General features: G+C 39.9%; 1 protein-coding gene across 1 annotated transcript in view; it reads left to right on the forward strand.

The window, feature by feature from the left end:
• The window catches only part of fbxw8 (F-box and WD repeat domain containing 8), a 169995-nt gene that overhangs the window by 14415 nt on the left and 133366 nt on the right, over positions 1–22214 (forward strand). Inside the window, exon 4 of the mRNA XM_043715860.2 lies at positions 8010–8098. Coding sequence (XP_043571795.2) covers positions 8010–8098 — 89 coding nt within the window. The remainder of the gene's footprint in view (positions 1–8009; positions 8099–22214) is intronic.

The following is a 22214-nucleotide window of genomic DNA, read 5'->3' on the forward strand; positions in this document are numbered from 1 at the left end:
TGTACCGTACACAGCATTCCAGAAGTGGTTTCACTGATATCCTGTGTAATTGAAGCATAGCCTCTCTATTCTTGCATTAAATTTCCCTCACAATAAAACATAACATTCTATTAGCTTTCATGATTACTTACAATACCTGCATACTAACCTTTGGAGATTCGTACTGTGGGATGCATAGATCACTGTGTCTCAGAGTACTGTAACTTCTCACCATTTAGATAAGATATTTATTTTATGTTCCTCCTGTTTGTTTTTATTCTAAGTAAGTTCTTATTTACCCTAAAAGCAGCAGATAGTGGTGAATCTGTGATACTGTTCCAAGTTAGGATGGTGCATGGCTTGAAGGGGAGCTTGCAGGTGGTAGTGTTCTCTGCATATGAAGTTTTTAAGTTGCTGAAGGAACCAATGAGTTATTGCAAGGCATCTTATCAATATTGCACGTTGCTATCACTGTGTTTCAGTGGTAGAGGAAGTGAAAGTTCAAGTTGGTAGATGGGTGATAATCAAGCAGACTGTCTTGTCCTGCGTGGAGTTGGCTTCTTGAATGCTGTTGGAAGTGCACTGATCCAAATAGAAAGTATTGTATCACAATGCTGACTTGCTACTTGTAGATGGAGGACAAGATTTGGAAAAACAGGAGTTGAGTTACGTGCCTGAATCTCCAGTTTCTGATTTGCTTTTGTGGCCAATGTATTTAAATGTCAAATCCAGTTCAGTTTCTGTCAGTAATATCCCCCAAGATGTTGGTAATGGGTGATTCAGTAATAGTAGTGCCATTGAATATCAAGAGGAGATGGTTGGATTCACTGTTGCAGATACCCAGCACTTGTGTCACAGAGCATTATATTGAAACATGTTCAGAAATCACGAAGTTCACTTTATAACCATCTATTTGAAATTACAAATATAAATAACACTGCAGTACGATGAATAAACTATCACAAACCAATTATTGGTTTATTTTGTTTGAATATTTTATTCAATTTTTCATTTATTGGATTTAAGAATTACCTGTAATGATAGAGTTTAAGTATAATTTTATTAAATACCATTGTATATCAAAATTTAGTTTGTATGTCAAAACAATATAATGTAACTTGGTATATAAAAAAAAACAAATTCAAGTGAAGAATGATACTTTAACCGCTTGTTAAGATACATGGAATTGCATCGTCTATACTTGATTATAATTTCTTGATTAACTTTGTTTTCTCTCTTTGACTTTGACTTTGCTGGTGTTTTGTACTTATTCACTTTGGATTTTTAATCAAAATATTCATGACTGTTCTCAGTTTATAATTTGCTTTTCTATGTACAGATAATAAGATTGTTGTACTATAAAGTAATGTGTTCCATTGTTTAAAAAAAGTAGATTGCTGATTGCTTAATTTTCTGGATAATTAATCCTCGAAGGCAGATGAACTCTTTCTCTTTAAAATGATTAATGTGTAGCCTATCGGTCACGCTTGTACCTGTTGATAATTTTGTATTAACGTTATCTTGACATAATGTAAAACAATTATGTTAGAAACTTAATTTTATTTATTAATTTTGAGGCAAGTTTGTAATTTGATACTCCTGTATTCGTACTTCCACTTTTTTAATATAGTAGAGGGCCTGATACATATCAACAGATTACCAGTAATGGATTTATCTGACTTAGAATGATACCTCAGAACTGACATATTATCTAGATGCTATTTTTTCAAATAAAACTACAGGAGCACAAACAAATTGCTGGAGAAACTCAGCAGGTCTGGCAGCATCTGTAGAGAGAGAAAAAGAGTTAATTTCAAGTCCAATGGGTTAACCTTCTTCAGAACCGATTTGTAGCCAGGAAACAAGGTATATATGCTGGAGGTGAGGGGAAGGAGTAAACAATAGATGATGATGGTGCCCAGCGAAAGAGAGGTAACAGCAGTTGGACAGACAATGGAATGGGTAATGGTCAGCCTGGGAGAATCAATAACTGCTAATGGGGACCTGTGGTGTGGGGATGGGTAAAGGACATGGGACAAGGTGCTCAGGCACTAAGATTATTGAACTTGAGTTCTGAAAGCTCCAGGGTCCTCAAGCAGAAAATTAAATGCTGTTTTTCCAACTTGTGCTGATCTTTGCTGGGGAAAAAAAGCAGCAGAATGCCTGAAACAGAGATGTTGGCCAGGAAACATGGTGGTAGTAGTAGAATTAAAAGTTGGGTATTTCATTTTTGCAGACAGACGACTGGAAGTATGGTTTTAGTGGTTTGTATAATCATAATTATTTTAAAAATATTTCCTTTCTTGTTCTATTTAATTCTTCTTGTTAAATACTTTGCTTAAACAGTTCTGATTGTCAGTTTTGGATGGTCTTGGAGAATTCACTGGTGTGAACAACAGAAGGGAGCAGAACAAGTATATATTTTTGAACTGTTCTAATTCTTGGAAAATGCTGGATTAGTTTCAGAGGAAGTTTATTCATTTGATACCTGGAATGAGTAAATTCTGTTGTGAGAATGGTTTGGACAGACTGGGCACACTTTCACTGAAGTTTAAAAGAGTTAGGGGTGACTTGATTGCAATGTACAGGATCCTGAATAGTCTTAACAAGACGTATGTTGAAAGGATGTCTCCACTTTTCAGTCAGCCCAGAACTATGGGGAATAAAAATGGAAAAAAGTGTGGATGCTCTAAATCAGAAACAAAAACAGAAGTTGCTGGAAAAAGCTTAGCAGTTGGCAGCACCTGTGAAGAGAAATCAAAGTTAATGTTTCGGGCCCCAGTGACCCTTCCTCAATTGAAAGACAATGGAACATTTCGATGAATATATACTGATCAGGAAAGTAAAGTTGGTGTTGGTTCCTTTTGTTACCGTCCTTCATGTAGCTCACATTTGTGCTAGTGATAGCAACATGTATAGATTGCATTTGTCAGTATTGTCAAAATCTGCTCAAAGCCTTCCAAAAGGTTTGGAGCCAAAAAAAAACTCTTCTGTTTGAGCTGATCGACTTGGATAAGAAACTTGTAGGCAAGCCAGTACTCTTTTTCTTTGAAAATCGCAGAAGTATTGAAACGTTTTCTTTTTTATGATGAGAAAAAGAATTATAAGTTGTAAGAACATTTGAATGTGTCCTTTGTTTCTACTAATTGATGTGATTTAGGTTCGGTATGAATGGTGAGTGGATTCTGGATCAATGGTGCTGGAAGAGCACAGCAGTTCAGGCAGCATCGAGGAGCTTGGTTTACTTTGTGTGCATGAGATGTCAAACTTAGTTTATCTCAGTGGTTGGGGATAAAACTGAAATAATGACTGGGATGCGAGCATAAGAGGTATAGTTAGTAAGTTTGCAGATGACACCAAAATTGGAGGTGTAGTGGACAGCGAAGAGGGTTACCTCTGATTACAACAGGATCTTGATCAGATGGGCCAGAGGGCTGAGAAGTGGCAGATGGAGTTGAATTCAGATAAATGTGAGGTGCTGCATTTTGGGAAAGCAAATCTTAGCAGGACTTATACACTTAATGATAAGGTCCTAGGGAGTGTTGCTGAACAAAGAGACCATGGAGTGCAGGTTCATAGCTCCTTGAAAGTAAAGTCGCAGGTAGATAGGACAGTGAAGAAGGAGTTTGGTATGCTTTCCTTTATTGATCAGAGTATTGAATACAGGAGTTGGGAGGTCATGATTTTAGATTACATTAGATTTTAGATTACATTACAGTGTGGAAACAGGCCCTTCGGCCCAACAAGTCCACACCGACCCGCCGAAGCGTAACCCACCCATACCCCTACATGTTGTGGCTGTACAGCACATTGGTTAGGCTGCTGTTGGAATATTGCGTGCAATTCTGGTTTCCATTCCTATCGGAAAGGTGTTCTGAAACTTGAAAGGGTTCAGAAAAGACTTACAAGGATGTTGCCAGGGTTGGAGGATTTGAGCTGTAGGGAGAGGCTGAATAGGCTGGGCCTGTTTTCCCAGAGCATCGGAGACTGAGGGGTGACCTTATTGAGATTTACAAAATCATGAGGGGCATGGATAGGATAAATAGACAAAGTCTTTTCCCTGGGGTTGGGGAGTCCAGAACTAGAGGACATAGGTTTAGGGCGAGAGGGGAAAGATGTAAAAGAGACCTAAGGAGCAACGTTTTCATGCAGAGGTTGGTACATGTATGGAATGACCTGCCAAAGGAAGTGTTGGAGGCTAGAACGATTGCAACATCTGGATGGGTATATGAATAGAAAGGATTTGGAGGGATATGGGCTGGGTTCTGGCAGGTGGGATTATATTGGGTTGGGATATCTGGTCGGCATGGATGGATTGGACCGAAGGGTCTGTTTCCATGTTGTACATTTCTATGACTCTCTGATAACCTATTGTTGCACAGTTCTGTACTTTGAAGTAAATTGTTATTACTGAAGATAAAAGGAATGAATATGATTGTTGCTTTTCCAATTACAGAGATATGTTTGAATAAAAATGTGTTGGGTCTGAGGAGTCAGGGAATTTTGCATCCCAGCAATTTCTGTTTTGTCTCTCTCTGGATCCCATTTAAAAAAAATTCAAAAATAAGGAACTGCCTATTTAAGACAGATAATGAAAGATGTTTTCTCACAGAAGGTTGTGAATCCTTGGAATTCTCTTCTTCAAAAGGTGCTGGAAGCAGAATCTGAATATTTTTAGCGGGGTGGGGGGGGGGGGGGGGGGGCGAGGGTTTAGTTTCTGATAAGCCAGGGAGTGAAAGGGTGAGATGGGAATATGAGTAATCCGAGCAGCCACCATTTTAGCGAATGATGGAACAGGCTCAAAAGACTGACTGACCTATTGTTGTTCTTAATTAATCACGAAAAGGCAGGCAATCTGCTCAATGTCCTTAGCCAACTCCACTATTGATTAGATTACTATTAGATTACTTACACTGTGGAAACAGGCCCTTCGGCCCAACAAGTCCACACCACCCCGCCAAAGCGCAACCCACCCAGACCCCTACATTTACCCCTTACCTAACGATACGGGCAATTTAGCATGGCCAATTCACCTGACCTGCACATCTTTGGACTGTGGGAGGAAACCGGAGCACCCGGAGGAAACCCACGCAGACACGGGGAGAACGTGCAAACTCCACACAGTCAGTCGCCTGAGGCGGGAATTGAACCCGGGTCTCTGGCGCTGTGAGGCAGCAGTGCTAGCCACCGTGCCACCCAGGCATTAGAGTCTTGAAGTGGCCTGAATGATTTTCCCATACTTGTACAAGTATATTTTGTCAGGGTTCTATGAACCACAGGGAATTCTTGCTTGCCAATTACCCCAATGCTCTGATATTACTACCTGGCTTCAGAAACTTGCAAATTAAAGTTTTGGAATGATAAAGAGGCTAAAAAATGCACTCAACTGCTTAATCTCCAAATCTTGGTCTCATGTTTAATAATACTTTTAAATCTTTTCCTCATCCTTGGATATCATTTCTATCTTTATCAGAGCTACCAGTATATTATAACTTCTCAAAAAGTTCAGCCTTCACCGCTCTTCCCTCTATTTGTAACTTATGTGGTATCCTTTTTGATTACGAAGTTGCATTCAACTGCCGCCTTACCAGTGGCATGTGTGACTGATCTGATTCTCCTTGAATTTTTATTGCCTTCCTCATAGCTGACTGTACCATTGCCTCTCTTTGACTGTCCACCTCTGGAGTGCATTTGTGATTTTACTCCCACCTGTCTGAGCAAATATTGCATTTCTTGAAATAGTTTCTGTTGTTATGCCAACCATAAATACCAAAGATTCCAAATCCTGACACATGCTGTTCATCATCAATGTGCTATCCTTTTGGAAATGTCATCTTCAAACTTAACTCAATATCTACATGTGCATTGATGAAATCTAACTCTTCAACTCTGCCATTCAAGCATTTTGTTGTACGCTCTGACAATTTGTCCAGCAGCAAATATTATGATCTAGCTGATGTTATTACTGGACAAGTCATATCTCAAACTGAAAACCTGGCTTGATAAATCGTTTTTTATTGTTTGGTTTGAACAAAGTAACTTCTTGCTGAAACATAAGCACACACTGCTACAGATTTTGCTTTAACAATAAAAGAGAAGTTTACTAACAATAAATGAAGGTAAGAGTATAAACCAAACTGTCTACCTAAAATGTAAATTTAAATATTTTTGAGAATACAGTAAAAATATAATTCTGTTAATCACAAAACAAATTTTTTGAAACTAAAAAGAAAAACAACAATCTTTGTATTGTACCTGAAACTTATGTTTGGCACGGTACCCAAATTCACCACTCATACAGTACTTACAACAGAGTCTCTGTCTCATAGAGCCTCAGTATTTAAGTGACAAGTAATGTATAGACTGGAACTATAGATAACAACATTTTTTTTCGGGAGCTTAACATTACTCGGCTTTAAGTAACACCTTCATGGTTTTATCTCAATACTTCCCGGTACTATTGTTAATTCTTTACTCTTAATCTAATTTCACTATACTCTTCCCTTCTGAGGAGAACTAGTTTATATAAACATTTTCATCAAAGTGCTGTACAAGACTACTTTAAACTCCAAAGTAAAATTAAAAAAAACTCTAAGCTATGTGTGTTACCCTTAAGCTTAAAAAAACTCTCCTGATTTTCTAAATTGGAACATGTTTATCCAATTCAGTGCTAAAAGCCTATTAATTCTAAAAATCTATTTAAAAAGAAATGACTGGCTACAGAAATACTTACAAACTAGTTAATAACTTCAGAGTCACAGGAAACCCAAATGTTACTAACTCAAAAGTAAAAAACTCAGATTTGTAATAAATGATATTAAATATAGTGTCTATAAATAAATCACAGTCTTCATCACACAAGACACATTTAGATAAAATCTTTCACAGCTCAATACTGGCAAATGTTTGTTGGCCATTTCCTTTGTGCCTGGATTATCACTGGTGACTTTATTTTGTCAATGATTCAAATAGTCTGTTAACTTTCTCTGATTTCTTTTGGCCCCACAAATTAATTTTAGGTAGCTCATTCTTATTCTCCAACCTCTCTCAAATCTCATTTCACTTTATCTGCAAAATTTCCATCTATTCTTTTAAATTTCAAAAATGTATCTAATTCATAAAGTTTCTTTATATACATAATCACTGAAGCAGTTATTCTGTACAATAGCATATGAAGAAACAAACTAACATTGGAGTTTAACTCTATCTAACAAGCAAACAAAAAGCATCTCTTACTTGTACAAGACAATATTTACATATATTTGAGGCATCGGGAGAGTCCGATAACTGAATGGACCCACGTTTAACTTCGGCAGCTTTCCCAACTGTGCCTTGGTGGCAGCTGCCCCTAGTGTTAGTGTGTCCCTCAGCAAGTAGTCCTAGACTTAGGAATATGCCAGTCTGCAACACTCAGTCTAGGTCAACTCCTTGATCTGGAAGACCAGCAGGTTTCGGGTAAACCAAAGAGCATCCTTCACTGGCCATATGCTCAAAATACACCAGACGTTTGACTCTGGAATAGTGTACAGATCTTTTTGTTCTCTCCATTGTCACCATCAGAGTTTGACTTTTTGGTCCGTTTTGCCATTAACTGCTAATGTTACTTTCAAAAGCATCTTTGATTTCATCTTCAAACTCCTCTAAATATTTCTGTAGCAGTTTTTCTTTCTCCCGGCCCAAGTTTCTTCCCAAGCAGTTCTGTGTCCTATTCTCTTTCTGTCCTGCAAAGTTTCCTAAGGCAGACTTGTATGTTAGTGACACTTGTAAATTGTCAACGTTGATCAAGTCAGTGCATAATTATTAACATTTGGCTGGTTGTTATACATTAGCACACTCAAACTCTATTTTATATTGTCTCTAGAAAGCTACAATAGTCTTCTGTGGAATACATTTGCACACCACTGGCAGCTTTATTTTGACAATTTTCACTAAATATCATGTCCAGGAATTGTTTTGTGAACATGATATTTGAATATGTTGCATTCAGAATGCTTTATTTGATGTTCTATCAGGTCTTTTATTTCCAACAGAACCGTATTGGAGCTGCAAGCCAGTTACAATATGATGAGGGAGGAATATTATGTGAGGCACACTCATGCAATGGATTGGTAGTTTCTGGGTAAGAAAACATTTAAAATATTTTAGTACTTGGTGATTTTTAACAATGTTGCAGAGCAATTAAATTCTTGATAAAGAATAATGTATATCTGGGAGTGACTGAAAGGCACAGTCTAATGAATGCATCAGATAACTGCATGAGTTTAAGAATATCTTGAATTGTAATTATTTGAAAGTGTTTTTATGAGGTCTATGCAGAGTTTAATGTGAATAATTTTATTCCGTTTTCAGTGAGGTTTATTCTTGCCGTGGATGCTGCTGCAAAGTGTATTCCTTGTATGTTGTCTGTTTTGAGTGTTGCATGACTCTTGAAATGTTTTGTTTTTCCAGCATGATGTGATTATGGAAATGGTGGGCATTAACTAGAGATTAATTTGAGTTCCTATTGCTTCTTAGAGTAGCTTACTGAAACTGCAGGTTCGAGTTTGCAATACATGTTTGTAATTTGTATTTTTGTAAATGAGCGTTTCAAAATGCATAAAGATTCAGTTCTAGTTTTCTCCTGTGCCCCATGGCTATCTGAAATGTACCACTTGGGATGTCCCAAAGTACTTTACAACCAACTTTTGAAATGTAGTGACTGTTATAATGTAGGCAACACAGCACCAATTTGTGACTAGCAGTAATACCTCCAAACAGTAATATTAAAATGATGAGATCTGTTCTTTGTTATACTGTTTGAGGGATAAATGTTGCCAAGGACACTGGGGACATTTTCATGCCCTTCTTCAAAATACTGTCATGAAATCTTTTAGATCCATCTGTGAGACAGATAATCCAGAAGATGACCTCGTGATGATGTAACATGCTTTCAGTATTGCAGTGAACTACCAAGTGCTTAAGCCTCTGGAATTTGAGCCCATGACCTTCTGACTCATAGGCAAGTGGGCTATTTTTTAAGCCATAAGTAACACATTGACATTTTGGTCCTAAGTATATTTAAAGTAGTGTGAATTGCAGGATATGAGCTTTTCTCTGATTAGCTACATATTAACAAATTGGCTCTTAGTATTTCACCAGATTGATGTGAAGCTACCAAGTACAGATACAAGTTATTTATGTAATGAGGGATTGAAATTAGTTAACTGGTGGCTCAGTAGTTAGCAATGCTGCCTCGATTTGATTCCAGCCTTGGGTGACCGTCTGTGTGGAGTTTGCACGTTCACCTTGCATTTGCGTGGGTTTCTTTCTGTTTAATCCCTCAGTAAAAATGTGCAGGTTAGGTGGATCGGCCAAGCTAAATTCCATGTTATTCGGGGTTATGCAGGCTAGGTGGGTCAGCCATGGTAGTTAATGTGAAGGATCGCTGGACCCAAAACATTAACTCTGATTTCTCTCCAGATATGTGTGTCATATTGGTGGAGAGTCCCTAAAGCGTAAACAGAATTAGGCTGCAAAACATGGCACAAAATTTTGAGTTACTGTCGATTATTCCCCCTTTTGCTCTGCATTACAGTATTTAAGTCAGGGTTTCATTATGGAGTATTATCTAAAAGCTCAAGGTCGTATTGTCTGGCATAATTCATGATACACACTACTGAATGGCTATCTAAGACTTTTTTGATGGAGCCACATTAGAAATTATCCCTACATAAGAACTAGGAGCAGGAGTAGGCCACCTGGCCCTTTGAGGCACCATTCAATAAGGGTATGGCTGATCTATTCGTGGTCTCAGCTCCATTTACCCTCCCATATACAATACCCTTAATTCCTTTACTATTTTTAAAAAGTATCGATCTTAGCTTTAAGAACATTCAACTACATCACCTTCTGGGTGAAGAAGTTCCTTCTCAATTCAGTTCTAAATGAGCTGCTTCTAATTTTGAGGCTATGCCCTCTTCTCCAAGTTTCACCCACCAGTGGAAACATCCTCTCTACTTCTATTTTATCTATTCCTTTCGTAATTTTATGTGTTTCTATAAAATTCCCCCTCATTCTTCTAAATTCCAATGAATATAATTCCAGTCTACTCAGTGTCTCCTCATACACCAACCCCCCTCAACTTTGGAACCAATCTGATGAACTTCCTCTGCACCCCTTGTAATGCCAGTATATCCTTTCTCAAGTAAGGAGACCAAAACTGCATGCAGTATTCCAGGTGTAGCCTCACCAACACTCCATACAGCTACAACATGACCTTTCTGCTTTTAAACTCAATCCCTTGTGATGATGCTGCTCCTTGGCTTTTTCTTTCAGAGAGGTCATAAAAGCAGCGATTCTGAAAAGTCTAGATCTGAAAGGTTTTAGGGCCAGTTTGATTATAGCTAACAGATGCTGCCTCAGGAAAAATTTATTTCAAGTTTAAAAAAAAAACACTTGTATGACAAATGGGAAGTGGCCGGTTTTTCTTTGGTTTGGTCTTTTAGCAGTCTGGCTGTTCACTGAAAGCAAGCAGTCAGTTTGAGGCTACTGGTCCAAGAAACAGCTATTTGGAAGAAGGTCTTTCATGCTGAATCCCTCCACCATCTCTCTTGTGTAATACCTATGTTTCATTTTACCTTATTTTGCCAAGGGCTGTTTATGGGGAATGTTGCAAGTATTTGGAACCGCACCATTAAATTGGGTTTTCGGATAGCTTAAGTTATTCTATATTCTGTTTCTTTTGTTTGTGTTTCATTGGTAATCCTGTAAATTCTGTTTTGTTTGAAAATAAGTGGCTTGACCAGCTGTGTCACTCCTGGAATATCCAATTTATACCTGCTTGAATCAACTGGCGAAGTTAGGCTCTGGGCTACTTTCTTGAAATGTTTTGAGGGAGTCTGGTCTGGTCCATAACAGATTGGGGTTTGTTCTATTCTTCCGATTTTGGAATTAGGATTGCAGGGCTCGAAGGCAGCAAGTAGTAGGTGTTAGTGTCTTTTGTATCTGGTGTTGATTTTGGTTGGTTTACTTAGAACATAGAACAATACACAGCAGAATAGGCCCTTAGGCCCTTGATGTTGCGCCGACCTGTAAACTAACCTAAGCCCATCGCCCTACGCTATCTCATCATCATCCATGTGCTTATCCAAGGATTGTTTAAATCTTCCTAATGTTGCTGAGTTAACTACATTGGCAGGCAGGCCATTCCACGCCCTTGCCACTCTCTGAGTAAAGAACCTGCCTTAAATCTATCACTCCTCAATTTGTACCTATGCCCTATCGTACAAGCTGATGTCATCATCCTAGGAAAAAAGGTTTTCACTGTCCACCTTATCCTCTGATCATCTTGTATGTCACTATCAAATCCCCTCTTAGCCTTCTTCTTTCCAATGAGAACAGACCCACGTGTCTCAGCCTTTCTTCATAAAACCTTCCCTCCAGACCAGGCAACATCCTGGTAAATCTCCTTCTCACCTTTTCCAATGCTACCACATCCTTCCTGTAATGGGGCGACCACAACTGTGCACAATATTCCAAGTACAGCCGCACTAGCATTTTGTTTATTTGCAGTATGGCATCACAGCTCTGGAACTCAATCCCTCTAACAATAAAACATAACACAGCGTATGCCTTCTTATCAGCACTTCTCAACCTGGGTGGCAACTTTCAGGGATCTATGTACATGGACTTCAAGATCCCTCTCCATACTACCAAGAATCTTCCCATTGACCCAGTATTCTGCCTTCCTGTTGTCCTTCCCAAAGTGATTCACATCATATTTATTTGCAATGAATTCCATTTGCTACCTCTCGGCCCAATTCTGCAGTTTATCCAAGTTCCCCTGCAACCTGCAACATTCTTCCACACTGTCCACTACTCCACCGACTTTAGTGTCATCTGCAAACTTATCAACCCATCCACCTATGCCTGCGTCTAAGTCATTTATAAAAATGGCAACAGCAGTGGTCCCAAAACCAATCCTTGCGGCACACCACTAGTAGCCGGACTCCAGGCTGAATATTTTCTATCAACCACCACTAGCTGCCTTCTTACAGAAAGCCAGTTTCTAATCACCCTCAATCCCATGCCTCTGCATTTTCTTCAACAGCCTACCATGTGGAACTTTATCAATGGTCTTACTGAAGTCCATGTACACCACGTCAATTGCCCTACCCTCATCCATATGCTTAGTCTCCTTCTCAAAGAAACTCAGGTTTGTAAGACATGGTCTGCTCTTGAAGAAACAGTGTTGACTATCTGCAATCAAATTGTTGCTTGCTAGATGATTATAAATCCTATCTCTCATAATCCTTTCCAAAACGTTTCCTACAACAGACGTAGGGCTCACTGGTCTATCATTACCTGGATCATCTCTACTGCCCTCCTTGAACAAGGGCTCAAAATTTGCAATCCTCCAGTCCTCTGGTACTAAACCTGTAGGCAATAAAGACTCAAAGATCAAAGCCAAAGACTCCAACGCCACCTCCCTAGCTTCCCAGAGAATCCTCGGATAAATCCTATTTGGCCCACGGCACTTGTCTACTTTCTCTTCTTCTAGAATTGATAACCCCTCTTCCTTACTAACCTCGATCCTTTCTAGTCTAAAATCTCATATCTCATACTTCTACTCTACAATATTCTCCTTTTCATGAGTGAAAACAGATGAGAAACATTCGTTTAGCATCTCTCTGATCTCCACAGAGTCCACACACAACTTCGCACCTTTTGTCTTTGACTGGCCCTATTCCTACCCTAGTTATCCCTTTATTCCTCACATACCTATGGAATGCTTTAGGGTTCTCCTTTATTCTACCTGCTAAAGACTGCTGATCTCTCTTGGCTCTTCTTAACTCCCTCTCTTTAAATCCTTCCTAGCTAATCTGTAACTCTCCAGCGCCTGATCTGAACCATCTTGTCTCATCGTCACATAAGCCTCCTTCTTCCATTTAACAAGAAATGCAATTTCTGTAGTAATTTCTGTAGTTCCCTTACTTATCACTTCCTACCTGCCTGATCGGGACATACCTATCAAGGACACTCAATATCTGTTCCTAAAACCAGCTCCATATTTCGATTTTCCCCATCCCCTGCATTTTGCTACCCCATTCTGTGCATTATAATTGCCCTTCCCCTTCCATCACTAATCTAAACCGAACCAAATTATGGTCACTTTCTGCAAAGTGCTCACCTACCACTAAATCAAACACCTGGCCTGGTTCATTGCCAAGCACTAGATCCAGTGTGGCCTCCTCTCTTGTCGGTCTTTCAACATACTGTGTCAGGAAACCCTTCTGCACACATTGGACAAAGACTGATCCATCTGACGTACTACAGTTATAACATCTCCAGTCAATGTTGAGGAAGTTAAAGTCTTCCATAATGACAACTTGTTCCTTTCACTCCTACCCAGAATTGTTTTGCCGACACTCTCCTCCACATCCCTGGAACTCTGTGGAGACCTATAAAAAAACTCCCAGCAGCGTGACCTCTCCTCTCCCGTTTCTAACCTCAGCCCACACTACCTCAGTAGACAAGTTCTCGTCAAAAGTTCTTTGAGCCACTATTATACTATCCTTGACTAACAAGGCCACACCTCACCTTCTTTGTTCTTAATGAAAGATATAAACCCTGGAACCTGCAACATCCATTCCTGGCCCTGTTCTATCCATGTCTCCGAAATGGCCACAATGTCGAAGCCCAGGTACCCACCCATGCTGCAAGCTCACCTACATTTGATGAGAAGGATGTAGAAGTCTTTTTCCACCTTGTTTGAAAAGATGGCTAAACAAATGCAGTGGCCAGTGACCATGGGGTTTTGTTGATCCAAACAAAACTTCTACGTCGAGCTAGTGGGGTATTTGCCTCATGATCAAAGGAGGTATCTGGGGCATATGAGGATGTACGAGAAGCCTACAGACAACATTTCAGGAATCTAAGAAGGGACCCTGGTCAAACCTACATTGAGTATGAAAGGATCAAACAAAATAATTTTCATAGGTGGATAAATGCATTAAAAATAGAGCAAACGTATGACAATAGACAATAGGTGCAGGAGTAGGCCATTCTGCCCTTCGAGCCTGCACCACCATTCAATATGATTATGGCTGATCATGACACTCTTGGAGAGAGAATTATTTTGAAGGGGTTCAAAAATTCACTTCCTGAAGTACCGAGAACGAATGTAGAAGAGCAGAGAGTTAAAACGGCAAGGTTAGCAAATGAAATGACTGATGATTCAGTTGCTCCATAAGTCAAAGTTTTGCTCTCAAAATCATTTTCAATTTGTGAGGGATACATTAGGGAAAAGAGAAAGCCTCATGTACAAAGGGACATTTGACCTCGGTGAAGATCATAAGGGTAACTTACCACAGGGTAAGAAGAAAACCCTTGAAGCGGAAAGAGAAGTTAAAAAAGCTCCAGTGTTTGCACTGCACTAAAGTAGGCCACATGAAATCACAGTGTTGGTGTGTTAGGAGAAGCACTATGAAGCGAGATGTAAGAAACCAGGATAAGCCAGTGACTTTTGTTGGAATGGTAATGGAAAGTACAGTGGAGGCTGAAAAGCTACACTACAGTATACAACTTTGTTAGAGGTTGATTAAAGAAAATTTGCCAGATGATCTTAAACAATATAACTGCGTAGGTAAAGTTTACTCGCATAGGTCAGGTGCAGGTAAAGAGGTTACAATATTAAGAGATACAAGATCATCTCAATCTGTAATATTGAAAGTTGAGATATGTGCTTCTGAAAGACTATTGCCAGAAAAAAATGCTAGTAACAGGAATTCACGGTGAGACAAGAAGTGCTCGATTATGTAGCGTGAGGTTAGAGTGTCCAAAGAAGAGTGGAGAAATTGTTGTAGGAGTACCGGACAAACTCTTAGCTCCAGGAATAGTTTGTCCTTGCTAACAATATAGCTGGTTCACAGGTAGGAGTGCTGCCTACTGTGGTGGAAAAGCCAGTGGAAATTCAGACAACTGAACTATTGCAGGACACATATGCTGGGATTTTTCTGGACTGTGTGGTAGCAAGGTCAGGAAGTCACCAGTTGAAATGGGAGAGATCAAAGAGTACAGATAAGAAAGTTGAAGTGGATTTAGCAGAGACCCTGTTTGATCAAATGGTTGATACAAATAGGAGCAGATAGATGACACAGCAAACATCTTTAGCTCAGATAAATTAACTGAGTTGCGGCAGAAAGATGAAAATTTAAAGCAATTTATCAAAACCATACACACAAAAAAAATAAGAAATTAACATTCAAGGATACAATCTTAAAAATGATGTCTTAATGTGGAAATGGACACCATCACATATTCAGGCAGATGACAAATGGGCAGATGTTCATCAAGTTGTGGGTTATAGAAAGGAGGTGTTGCAGATTGCGCAATAACTACCATTAGAGAATTATTTAGGTGTGAGAAAAACTCAAGCTAAAATACAAAAACATTTTTATTGGCCTGGACTGCATAAGGATGTAGTTGGATTTTGATAGACTTGTCATACATGTCAGGTATTTGGAAAACCACAGGCAGTAATAAAACTGGCAACTTAATACTTATTCCTGCATTTGAGGAACCTTTTGCAAGAGTCTTAACTGATTGCGTAGGACTCCTACCTAAAACAAAAAGTGGGAATCAGTATTTGTTAACAATAATGGATGTGTCTGCTAGATTTTCCGAGGCAGTTCCATTACGCAGTATCACAGCTAAAAGGATTGTAGGGGAATTACTCAAATTTATCACTAGATACAGACTACCCACAAAGATACAATCAGATTAAGGGTCAAACTTTACATAAAAATGATTCAAGGAAGCTATGGACACTTAGGAATAAAATAATTCAAATCTATTGCATACCATCCAGTGTCACAGAGAGCACTAGAATGGTGGCATCAGACATTAAAGACCATATTGAGGGCTTATAATCAAGACTGAGGCGAAAGTGAGGACTGCAGATGCTGGAGATCAGAGCTGAAAATGTGTTGCTGGAAAAGCGCAGCAGGTCAGGCAGCATCCAAGGAACAGGAGAATCGACGTTTCGGGCATAAGCCCTTCTTCAGGACAACCAGTACCTACAACAAATCCGAAGCCTCCAGCAACAGACCTCCCTCCGGATCCTTGGCCCATTCCTGAAGAAGGGCTTATGTCCGAAACGTCGATTCTCCTGCTCCTTGGATGCTGCCTGACCTGCTGCGCTTTTCCAACAACACATTTTCAGCTTATAATCAAGACTATCCAGATGATTAGGATAAGGTAATCCATTTGTACTTTTTGTGATCAGAGATGCACCAAATGAATTGTTCAAATTCAGTGCATTTGAATTAGTTTTTGAGCATGAAGTGAAAGGACCGTTAAAATTGATTAAGGTGTAGTTGAGAAGTCAAAATTCAGAGACCACGTATTTGGACTATATGTCAAATTTTTGGGAACGTTTAGATAGAGCGGGGGAGTTGGCTAGATAAAAGTATCACAGCAATACAATGAAACAGGAAGCAGACCAAAAAATCAAAAACTCACAATTTTGCTATTGGGGATAAGGTATTGGTGTTACTTCAGCGACAGGTGAACCTTTTAAAAGCATGGTGTAGTGGACCTCATCAATTTGAAAGGAAATTGAGTGAGGTGAACTATTTGATAAGGACTCCAGACAGAATGAAATCTGAGTGTGTCATGTGAATATGGTCAAAAGGTGTTTTCACAGGGAAGGAAAGCCAAAGGAGACCGTGTTATTGGTTGCAACACGGGGGAGAACCAAGTTCAGAGGATTCTGAATTGGACATTGTCCAATTTAATTTGAGGAATGAGAAAGTTGTCAAAAATTGGGATAAATTATTGAGTTACCTTCCAGAGGAAAATCAAATTGTCCGGAAAGAATTATTACTATCGCATGGGAGATATATGGAAATAAGCTGGGATGTACTAACCTAATTATGCATGATGGAGATAGAGGAGATACTGTTCCAATTAAGCAACATCCTTATCAGCATAACCCTCTAAAGTTGGCACAGGTTCAAAAGGAGGTTGAATGCTTGCTCCAAGATGACATAATCGAATCAGTTACAGTGACTGGAGTTCACTCATAGTAATGGTGCCAAAAGCAGATGGTACCCAACAGTATGGAGCATTGCAAAGTCAATGCAGTTACAAAGACTGATGCATTTCTGATTCCGCATTTGGAAGGTGGTGTTGTAAAGGTGGGACAAACAACTTCTGTTTCTGAGTTGGGCTACCTCAGAGGATACTGGCAGAGTGGTTAGCACTGCTGCCTCACAGCACCAGAGATCCAAGTTTGATTCCAGCCTTAGATGACTGTCTGTGTGGAGCTTGCACATTCTCCTCGTGTCTGTGTGGGTTTCCTCTGGGTGTTCTGGTTTCCTCCCACAATCCAAAGATGTGCAAGTTAGGTGATTGGCCATGCTAAATTGCCCATAGTATTCAGGGCTGTGCCAGTTAGGTGCATTTGTCAGGGGTAAATGTAGAGTGATGGGGGAATGGGTCTGGTTGGATATTCTTCAGTGGATATTCTTCAGTGGGTCAGTGTGTACAGGTTGGGCCAATGTCCTGTTTCCACACTGTAGGGATTCTATGATGAAAACTGATAACTTAATGTTAAAAATAAAAAGGGAGGACAGCAAAGCATTGATGTTGCTGTCCTTCCATCAAAAAACAATAATTGTGCTACATAAAAACATCTTTTTATCTTGTAGTGGTTCTGCATGAAAAGTGAATGTGAGAAACAATGCTCACACACTTCAATAATTTCAGTCCAAGACAAGATCTGAATCAGTAGTGTCATTTATTTTACACTTGCAAGTGGGTGTGATGTCCACAAGGCAGGGACAAAAACACAGAGTTCAACAAATACTCGATATTTATATAATTTGGTTCCTACATTTTTTTTCTTATTTCATTGTTTTCCCCCCCCCCCTTCCATTTTCCAAACCATGATTCAAGCCATCCCGTGAGAGATGTGTCTACTTCTGAATTCTCAGCCAGTTCCTTTGCTAAGGTAGTCAATCCTCTTAAGGCCCTAGTAATTGAACCATCAGGTGCAGTGTTATTAGGAATAAAGGTACAACAGCTTCCTCCTAACATCACACACACCCCCTTTTTCTGCTAAAATCATATCAAGGGCTATTCTGTTTTCCCATGCCATCCTACTTGTCGCATCAAGCTTTCTGATATTCCTTTAACCGCATCTCTTGTATAATTTATAAATCGCTGTTGATTATAGGAAATGTAATTTATCCAATCTACATTTTTATTAATTGTTACCCACCAAAAGAGAGCTGACTCAAAGCCTGCTGCAATCTGGTTACGAGCCTTGAATTCATCAGGTACTCCCCTAGGGACTCCTACCGAATCGAGATAAATCCTGTCATCGAAAGAAGTGTCTAACAGTAATCTCTTGCCCCTTCCCTTTTTCCCTACTATCTTTTCCTTCTCAAATGCCAGGATTAATGGAATTGCCAATTGTACAATTGCACATATCCCTCTCCAATCCGGAGGTAGCGTGGGTCTCAATATTTTGCCTCCACAGTACCACCACAGATCCGCTCGGGGAACCTTTAGTGCTGAGTAGTTCCCTCCCTTCCTTGTTTCGGTATCATTCTTAATCTCTGTACATAATTTCAGCTTCCCCCAAATCTCTCGACCGACTTGTACCTCGTCTACGCACACACGACATGTGATTTCCAACTGCGGCGGAAAATGTGGGGGGGACTTTTGCATCTTTCTTCTCCAAGGGAGGGAACATCCGAGATAGGGAGGTACAATTCCAATCATTCCATGCAGTCTCATCCTGATACAGGGCTATCATCATACATTTCATGCTCTTCCTGTCTCGTTTCCACCCGAGCGGAAAGGGAACCACCTGGGCCGCTGGCCTACCGGAGGCACATGCATAGCAATTGCTTTTGTTCAGACTTTTTACAGTATACTTTACCCATTCAACCCAGGCATTTGCATCCCCGTACCCAGTTTCTATTTCGATGGTCTGTTTCAAGTCCTTTACCTCTATACTTTTTACTACTTTAGGATCATTGGGAGGGATGAAAAGTTGTATCTTATTATCCAGTAATTCTGCCCATTTTCCCTGTCCTATGCTAATTCGAAAACAACAGCCCAAGAAATCATTCCCATTTGCTTTCATTTCGATCCCAAATGTTTCATTTAATTGTATCTCATAGGTGCCCCCCCCCCAGAATTGCTTCGTGCCATGTGGTTTTCCTTATTGTTAGGTATATTGGGTTACACTTTTTATCGGGACAATCACGAGCTCGTCGGAAAGGGGCCCGGTGTACTGTGACGAGACCATTATACCAAGTACCATCCCATAGGACTTAAGATGTGTCTCAAAGCTGCGGTACTGTCCCTGATTATCTACATCCCCACAATTTACTAAGCTGCATGCATCAGCGTCTATTACTTGTGGATTATCAGACTCAGGAACTGTTAATAATACATATGAAAATGATATTTGACAAAATCCCAATACTAAGAGGGCTAGCATCATAACTCTAAGCATTCCCAGTATTCTAAACATCATGCTGAAACACAAAAAGACTTAATATACAATCTTACAGAAATAATCCCGTGCTCGCGTCGCCACTGTATAATCAGTTACTCAAAGTCTCTTTAGTCTGAGTTTCAGCGGGTCTTGCGTTGATTCGGCTGTCCAGACTTCTTCCTCAACTGGAGGGTCCACAGGCCCTTTGATCCGAGTGTAATGAGTCCAGCCTTTTTCCGCCATCCTTATTGCCGTTTGTGTCAAAAGAGCCTGGTACGGCCCTTCCCAGTCCGGCTGCAATTTAGTCTCTGTCCATGATTTTACTAAGATCCAATCGCCCGGCCGGATGGGGTGAACAGTGAATTCAAGGGGTGGAGTCTGTGCCAATAAACCCTGTTTCCTGAGGAAAGATAAAGAGGAGGACAAGCCCAGTATATACTTCTTTAAAAACAAATCTTTAGTTTCGGATATTGGCAATTCTCCATTCGTTCCCAGGTTAGGTAATCCAAATAAGATTTCATAGGGGGATAGTCCTAAATCTTTCCTCTGCCAAGGGGCAAGCCCAAAAGGCATCCTTTAAATCTATCACACGAAACCATTTGTGGTCATGGGGGATCTTACTTAATCTCTAATCAGTCCCTCAATTACTAACTGCAGTCCTCGTGTACCTTCTATGGAAATAGGATATTGTCGCTCACAGACAATGTCCCCTTTCCTTTTAAATTTATTTCAAGGGGAGGGATCTGTAGTCCTCCATGATTCCCTTCCCTAGCCCATACAATAGGGTCTATCTCTCTCTCTCTCCACATCCTCTGTCAACATTGCCATTTGTACAACTAATTCTTTTTCCTGAATTCCAATCTCCAGTCCTAAGAGGATAATTAAGTCTCTCCCTAGTAATTTACTTCCTATATCAGGGATATACAACAATTCCCCTGTGACCCTATCCTTTGGATCTTCTATCATCATAGGTTCAAATACTGGAACAGTAAATCCTTCCCCTTTTACCCCCGAACAGTAATTGACCGTGTCGACATTTCTACTTTCTTTGGTTTAAAATTCAGCGATGACCGTGCTGCCCCCGTATCTACTAGGAAGACTACCTCTTCCCTACAGGGTCCCACCTTCAGGTTTATCAAGGGTTACTGTGGGCCCCCAAGGGCAGGAACCCCTGACACCCCTATTCTTCATCAAAATTCATAAGCGGAATTGCCCTTTCTTCCCACAATAATAGCATCCTGCCTGTGGAGACCTCCATCTCTGCCCCTGTCGCTCGAACCCTCTATCAAATGCTCCCCCTTGTCCTCTCCCTCTCCCTCTTCCTCTCTGTCCTACATGCTGCCACCCGCCGCTCCGGTTGCTCACTATTTGTTCCATTCTTTTCTTAACTACCTCATCAACCGTAGCTGCCATCATTTACACCTTCTGTTTTTGTCTCTCATCCTCCCTCTTTACAAACACTTTCTCTGCCTCTCTTAACAATTCATCTCATGGTTTTTCACTCCACCCTTCTATCTTCTGTATCTTTCTCTGTATGTCTGGCCATGCCTTTGTCACAAAATGTACTTTCAAAAGACCCTGTGCTACTGGGTCCTCAGGGTTCATTCCAGAGTGTTTTCGCGTTGAGTACCTTAATCTTTGCAAGAAAGCTGAGGGAGTCTCATCTTTCTCTGTCTAACTTCAAAGGCTTTAGTCAGATTCTGTGACTTCGGAACTGCCTCTCTTATTCTTTTTAGAATCAGGTCTTTCAATTCCCTCATTTCTTCTCTATGCTCCGGGTTTTGGTTTTCCCACTGGGGATCTCTGAGGGGAAACTTTACCTCTCCCTGTCCAGCATCCCCATCTCCAATCGGGTGTTCCCTGTCCCATATTTTAATGGCTGCTCCTCGTATAAGTCCCCTTTCCTCCCCAGTAAATAGTATATTCATAATAGACATTAACTCAGCCCACGTATACAGACTGGGCCCCAAAAATTGATCAATTTGTTCAGACAACCCCACCGGATCCTCAACCAGGACCTTCATCTCCTTTTTAAATGTTCTGACCTCCCCACTAGTGAGGGGGGCACTTACAAACCCAATCTCTTTGTCCCCTATTGGTACCTCCCGAAGGGGATAAGTCGTTACGTTCTTCCCTGTTTTTTTTCTTTCTTAAAGAAATATTGCACTATTTCTAGCTCCCCATAACTTCAAACACCAATTCATCAATTCATGCTTGACTAACTTTTAAAGCCTGTTCCTAACTTGTAAATATATTTATATATTTATGTTCATTTATTCAGTATTCAATATTTAAAATGTAAAATGCATATAATTCTCAATTTTGAAATCCACTGTAATCACCCAGTTTTAGTCCCTTAATTTAAATCCAAAATTAGTTTTCTTGAGTAGTCCTGACCAATCATTGCTCAATTACAATACTATAGGTTGTGAAATAATCAGAGGCTGCCTTAAAAGAATTTGTCTATTCAAGTTTAAAAAAAAACTTCTAATGCATGAACAATGGCCGAATCCAAGGTCACAGATATTAACCATAGAATTTTGTTTTTACTACAATCTAATGTTGAACTGAAACTTCAACTGTCCTCCATAAATCGCTTTTATGTAAAGATAAGAGATTAGTTAGAAACTGATAATAAGGCAGTCATGATCTGTAAAAAGAACAGGAGTTATCATTCTTTTTTTCATAATCTCTATAGAATCCTTAACCTTAAAAGAAATCATGTTAAGTTTCCATAATAAAA

The sequence above is a fragment of the Chiloscyllium plagiosum genome, unplaced genomic scaffold (genome assembly GCF_037043375.1).
Source record: "Chiloscyllium plagiosum isolate Xiang-an unplaced genomic scaffold, Cpla_swu_hap1 HiC_scaffold_24, whole genome shotgun sequence".
Classification (NCBI taxonomy): domain Eukaryota; kingdom Metazoa; phylum Chordata; class Chondrichthyes; order Orectolobiformes; family Hemiscylliidae; genus Chiloscyllium; species Chiloscyllium plagiosum.